General features: G+C 39.3%; 1 protein-coding gene across 1 annotated transcript; it reads left to right on the top strand.

Moving 5' to 3' along the window:
- Positions 1-3612: 3612 nt before the first annotated feature.
- LOC132097805 (achaete-scute homolog 1b-like) lies at positions 3613-5267 on the top strand. The gene is made up of 2 exons (XM_059503746.1): positions 3613-4426; positions 4673-5267. Exons 1-2 carry the CDS (start codon positions 3757-3759, stop codon positions 4702-4704), a joined length of 702 nt encoding a protein of 233 aa, XP_059359729.1. The 5' UTR covers positions 3613-3756; the 3' UTR covers positions 4705-5267.
- The last annotated feature ends 1784 nt before the right edge of the window (positions 5268-7051 follow it).

Genomic DNA, 7051 nt, shown 5'->3' on the forward strand with positions numbered 1-7051 from the left:
AGTACAAACTAAAGGTAGTTTGGTTTTGCAATTGCTGGCATAAAATATGCATCCAATTAAATGCGCTGCCATGATCTTCTTTGTCTCCTTTTGTTTTCAGGTCGTCGACTTTGTACCCATAGATTGCACTGAACAGGCAGACATTGACAAGCTACATTCTCGCATCAAACATGAGGTTTTGAATAAAGAGACATTCCCCAGCATTGAACAGACATTACCTAGATGCTACTGTGAGGTAGAGAATGATATCCAAGAACTCCTGAAAAACGGTGACATTGCTGAGCATGGTCTGTATTTTTTTCTTTTTGTAAGATTACAATGTTTTTGCAAAGTGTTTGTTCTTAAATAAGTTTCTTAAGTCTGAAATTTGCTCCTATTAACAGGAATTGTGAGTCAAAGCAACCTCTTGTATGAACTAAAGAACAGACATGTTACCCTGGACGATGACCAGCTAAAGTTAATTCTTCAGTATCTTCACCGAATCGGCGTCATTATGTGGTACAAGGAAATCCCAGAATTGGCGTGTTCTTTGTTTGTAAAACCAACATTCCTCATCTCATTGTTCAAGGTTCATGCATCAAACATTTAAACTACAACCATTAAATGTCCTTAAATAGCCATAAACTGATCAGAGTAGAAATCCTTAATAATTTCTTTTCTTTCGATTCTGTCACAGACTATTGTGAGACATGACCTAGTCCAGGAGCTGAACAAGATTTCCTCTGCACAGCTGAAGTCAGAAAATGCACTAGAGAAAGAGAGGAAACGATGGATCAGGGACTATAAAGACAGAGCGTCCTTAAACAATGTGGCAATTAGGATCCTAGTGCGGACCGAGCTCCAGAAACATTATGGCATTACTGATGAAGAGCTAATTGAGGAGGTGGTTGGGTCCAAAAAGAGGGAAGGAAGTCTCCTTTCACTTCTAAAGCACTTTGATGTATGTCTGTCGACCAAAAATAGCAGTCCTCTCAATCCAAAAGCCAACGAATTCTGTCCAGAAAAAAAAAACTGGGTGCCCTCAAATCCAATTGTGTATGAGCCAGATGCTTGTCTGTTCCCAAGTTTCCTGCCAGACAACAAACAGGTAGAGCAACATTGGGAATCAGATGATACAGAGGACCTGAATATCCATGTTTACTTCCTACCTGAGATACCACATGGTTTCTTTCACAGGTGAATGCTTACGCTTGTCTCTTTCCGAGAAAATAGAGAATATCAATGAAGAACATTCCTGATTTATTCACTCTATCTGCTGTCGTGTTTTACAAAGTGTCATGAACCCCGGATACCTTGATGACTTGCTCCAAAAAAGCTCATTTAAACTGACTTGACTGTGAGAGATAACCTTGGATAACTAGTAATATCATGTAAAACTGGTGCTTGCTTTACAGGCTTGTGATCAGGACATGCTCCTTATACAGTCCATACTGGATCGGAAAAGACCAGTGTGTGCTGTGCTGTGGTGACAGACGGTTTCTGCTCAGAGAATGCTGTGATGAGGACCAGTTCATTGAGATCCGCTGCAAAGAGAGCGAGCGTAAGTGCCCTGTTTTATTACAACTTGTATAGCAATGATTTACATTTGTATCCTCTCAAGCATATACAATACTTTAAATACACATACACTACACTTCAAAAGTTTGGGCTTTTTAAAGATTTCTTAAAGAAGTTTCTAATGGACACAGCCTGCATTCATATTTATTATATATTTTTTTCTATTATAAAATGATCAAATCTGTAGTTTCTTTTTTCACATTAAGAGATGATTTTTGTCTTCTTCATAAATGTATTAAATCTGCTGTATAATTAAAATATTGTACTTAATAATGTTTCTTCCGGTAGTTGAATCCTCAGAAGACATCCAGAAAGCATGGGGAGTGATAAGGGAGATTATGAAACGGCTGAACACACTGACAGAGCAGTGGCAAGGGCTGTACCTGACTGTACACAGTCCTTGTAAATCCAGTGACTGTGATGAATACTTTCAATGGAATGACTGGCAAGAATGGTTAGAAGATTCAGGGACAAGCAAATTTAATGTGTAAGTTGTCATGTGATTTGCCCTCTTTTTGTGTGTTCTCAATCGAGCATTACATGTTCCTTTATTACAGTATGTTTGACACATCTTGGTTTTAAAAATATTGAAATTAATTCAGGTGACTGAATACTGTGTTCTGTCATATAGAGGACTAGAGGAGAAACAAACTTGCCAAAATGGACACCAACGTAGGACGGAGTTGCTGTTTCCTAGAAGTAAATGCATTTGTTTACAGAGAGATACAACATGCACTTAGTCTTCTGCCCTTTATAATTCTTAAATATTCTGTTTTTCAGCTCGTGATGCTTAGACCTAAGGAGAGGACACGTGGAACAAATAATACTGAAACAAATAATGTAAATAAAAACTCAATTGACTGCATGGGAAAAGGCTGTTAAAGCCCCACATCATACTACAAATGTGTCATTGCTTAAACATTGCAAAACACAACTTGAACATATGTTTAGGAAATGAATTAAATTTGCACAGAAAATAGCATTGTAATATAATAGCATTACATAATAATAATGTAACATGTTTTCAACATGGTATTACACAAATTGTAATAGCTCCAAATCATTAAATGTAGCCTACATCACACTTACAATAGTTATTGTATATTTCTTGATTTAGTATGGAATGGAGAAATCTAACTTTATTTAGGGGAACATACACAAGATTTGAATGTAATCTACTCTTAGTATGAAATTGTTCGTATGTTGTCTTGTAGAAACATATTATCGCCGCTAGGGGGAGATCTTTATACATTTACGTTTTGAAGTGCATTTTGTTTGAGGACTTTTTGTGGAAGGTTAAGTATTGCTGCTGTGGAGTCCTTGGCTTGAACATGTAATGAATTGTGCAATAAAGTTATCCAGATACAAAGTTTTATGGTATTCACCAAAGTTTCTGTCTGTCAGCAATGCTTCGAAGTACCTAGTAAATAAAAAGTAGGCCTACATGTTTACCCCTGCATGTAAATATCCTAACAAATTACAGTAAATACGAAGTTTAAAGTCTAAGTGATTTGGTTTCACTTTATTTTGATGGTCCCCTTTAGACATTCTGCTGACAAGAAGTAACTTTGCAACTACACATCAGCTAACAGCTAAGGTTAGGGTTACCAGTTATTTTTATTTTGTTGTATTTTTTTATTCACACAAACTCCTTTTTTTTAAAATCTGAAAATAGCCTCAATTAAGAGTTTTTTATTTATTTATTTATGTTTATCAGAGGTTAGGAACACACACAAACACTGCAGAGACTTTCCATTGACTTCTGTTGTGTATATATTGCGCTAATGATTTCTATCCTTAAACAAATCCCTCAGACAAACAGTTCTGCTTTGTTAAATTTTTATTAAGAAAACATAGGCCTTTTTGTATTTATTTTTCCTCATAATAACAGAATGATCCACACACGTTTTACTTCTCTTGTGGAGACATGTAGGCTACACTATATGAAATAACTGATCAACACAATCCAAATGATCAAAAAAGTCTTTAAAGATTCTAGAAGAAAGAGCATGATTTCACAGAGACAGGCAGCGCATCACACGCGTGGCACAGAATAGTTTCTTTGAGTTTGTCAAAGCCACGCGCCCGGCGCGCGAAACCCGAGCAGGGGCTTCATGCAGGGGGCGGGGTCTTCCTTTGGGAGCGTGCGGCCCGAAAGAGGGAGGAGGTGTGCCGCACGTGTAGAAAAGGGAGAGCAAGATGCTTTACCCTCAAATCATTCGCCGAACAGGTGAATCGCTTCTTGCGAGCCACGCGAAAGGCACGAGAGCGACGCATTACTCGCAAACTCCCCATCCCCGCGACATGGAGGCAACTGTCATCGCTACGACGCAAATGACTCAAGATTTGTTTTACCAGCCTTTCTCGGACACCCTCGCATCTCATGCGAAGCAGGACAGTGAGTGTAAAGTGCAGAAGAGACAGCGCTCGAGCAGCCCAGAGCTGCTCAGGTGCAAGAGGAGACTGACTTTCAACGGACTCGGCTATAGCATCCCTCAGCAGCAGCCCATGGCGGTGGCCAGACGCAACGAGCGCGAAAGAAACCGCGTCAAGCAGGTGAACATGGGCTTCCAGACGCTTCGCCAGCATGTGCCCAACGGAGCGGAGAACAAGAAGATGAGCAAAGTGGAGACTCTGCGCTCGGCGGTGGAGTACATCCGAGCGCTTCAGCAGCTGCTGGACGAGCACGACGCCGTGTCCGCTGTGCTGCAGTGCGGCGTCCCGTCTCCGTCGCTCTCCAACGCGTACTCGGCGGGCTCGGAGTCTCCTCATTCAGCTTACTCCTCTGATGAAGGCAGCTACGAGCATCTCAGCTCTGAGGAGCAAGAGCTACTGGACTTTACCATATGGTTCGACAGATATGAATCAGGTAGGAGCAGTTTTCAAGCTTTTTTTCACTTTTTCAGGCCCTCAACTACGGGGCCTCCTTTCTAACGTTTTATCATAAAAGTATAAGGCTCAATAGTTGGAAAGGTAGAAAATAGTTATTTTAAATTCTACATGGATTATCCTCTTTATGAGGCTTTAAGACACTCTTTTTTTCTTTCTTCTTATGACTGAATTGCAGTCATTTTATGTATACCTGTGACTCATAACTGTTATTATTCTATTACAGCTGCTTCACTGACTACTAAAGACTGGTGCTGAAGAGACGTCCAGAGGTCCAGGTCGGTGATACGCTGCCTGCTGGTGCCCATGAAGGAATCGAGTTCTTTGATTGAGCACTGGACATACAGAGGGCATTTTCCAGCAGATGCAACACTCACAAGTTTCCAAATGTTAGAACTGCATGGGACTTGAAGCATGCGAGGATGTCTGTACTGCTGACTTGTGTCTTGTCACCCCGCATTCAACATTTTTCCCTGCTGATGCAATAATGTGTGAATGCAACTGAATGAGCCAGTTTGTTCCTTCCATATTGTACAAATAATGAGGTGAACAGTTGTAGTTAAATGAATGAGGAAAAATAGTACCAGGTCTCATATACGGCGTCTGTTATGGGATACACTAACGTTACACTAGGAAGCCCACAGACAACCTGTATATTATAATATTTTGTGCTAGATTTGCTGCAATGTTTTTGTACTGGATGAATTACTTTTGTATCAAAGTGTGCACTTGTGTGTTTTTATAAAAACTTGTGTAATATGCAATTTTTTATGAAGAGAAACCCTATTTTATGTAAAATAAAAACTTTATTTATTCATGTAATTGTCTTGTGTGTGTTTAAAATCAACTAGCTAATATCAAATATTATTTGATAAAAACTTTAGTTTGACAATTAAGACTCAGAATTGCACTTTAAACCAATGTAGTTAATTAAGTATGTCATGGCCAAACGTTTTGTTTACATTATGTGTTTTGTAAAGTTTGCTGCTAAAGCTGTTGTGGGATTCGTTCACATTGTTTCTAGATTATTGTGTAGAGTGATGAGATGCATTTTATATAACTGCTAAAAGCTTCATTAGGCAAAAAAGAAACAGATTTCATTGTTTTTTGATCCTGACACAAAATGATCAGCTAACATCAATTGACTAATCATATCAGCAGCACATGTGAAAGTGTGAATGAGTACTAGTCAGGTCAAACACTATCATACTAATTAGATTGTAAGAGCAGACCGATATTTATAAAAAGAGAGAAGAAACACTCCCAATCATTGTGTTCTTGTCAGCAGTGGTTACCTCTAAAGAAGCATGTGCAGTCATCACTGCTTTGCATCAAAATGGTCTCACATGTGAGGAAATTGCTCCAAAGAATATCGCACCTAAAAAAAACATTTACCGGATCATCAGGAACTTCAAGGAGAGAAGTTTGACTGCAGTGAAGAAGTCTGCAGGACGTCTCAGAGGAGTCAGCTACAGAATCGTGTCTCCAGCAGTGCACAGCTTGCTCAGGAATGACAGCAATCTTTTGGCGATGACTGTACATACTGTAATGTATAAAATACATAGCTCTGATTTACACTGAAATAACCATACAAACACTGAAAACAATAGTATAAATAATTTTTACTTAGAAATTGCTAGTCAGTTTTACAATGAATTACAAAAAAAAAGTAACACATTGAATAAATTGTGAACACATTGACATTTTGAAATATAAATCTGAAATAGTTTCTTGTAAAACATATATTCCAGTAGTCTGTTTTATTTACAACATCTTTACCTTTCATAAAGTTGCTTTGAGTTGTGTCAACATGGTTTAATTAATGGAGTCATTTACTGTATAACCACAAAGGAAGGTGGCAGGCAGCTGTTGACGGGACGCAGCCTTGGGTTACAGTATGAGAACAGTTAATTTTTAACCAACAACAAAAAGTTCAAGAGTAAAGCAATTTATAACCCCTGAATACCTTTGTGGTGTAACCAATGTGTCCGTCCCAACCTATGGAGGCTGTGAATAGACGTCAACAGAAGACTAGTCAAGTCAAGTCACCTTTATTTATATAGCGCTTTAAACAAAATACATTGCGTCAAAGCAACTGAACAACATCCATTAGGAAAACAGTGTGTCAATAATGCAAAATGATAGTTAAAGGCAGTTCATCATTGAATTCAGTGATGTCATCTCTGTTCAGTTAAATAGTGTCTGTGCATTTATTTGCAATCAAGTCAACGATATCGCTGTAGATGAAGTGACCCCAACTAAGCAAGCCAGAGGCGGCAGCGGCAAGGAACCGAAACTCCATTGGTGACAGAATGGAGAAAAAAACCTTGGGAGAAACCAGGCTCAGTTGGGGGGCCAGTTCTCCTCTGACCAGACGAAACCAGTAGTTCAATTCCAGGCTGCAGCAAAGTCAGATTGTGCAGAAGAATCATCTGTTTCCTGTGGTCTTGTCCTGGTGGTCCTCTGAGACAAGGTCTTTACAGGGGATCTGTATCTGGGGCTCTAGTTATCCTGGTCTCCGCTGTCTTTCAGGGATGTAGAGGTCCTTTCTAGGTGCTGATCCACCATCTGGTCTGGATACGTACTGGATCCGGGTGACTGCAGT

Source organism: Carassius carassius, chromosome 2 (assembly GCF_963082965.1).
Source record: "Carassius carassius chromosome 2, fCarCar2.1, whole genome shotgun sequence".
NCBI lineage: Eukaryota > Metazoa > Chordata > Actinopteri > Cypriniformes > Cyprinidae > Carassius > Carassius carassius.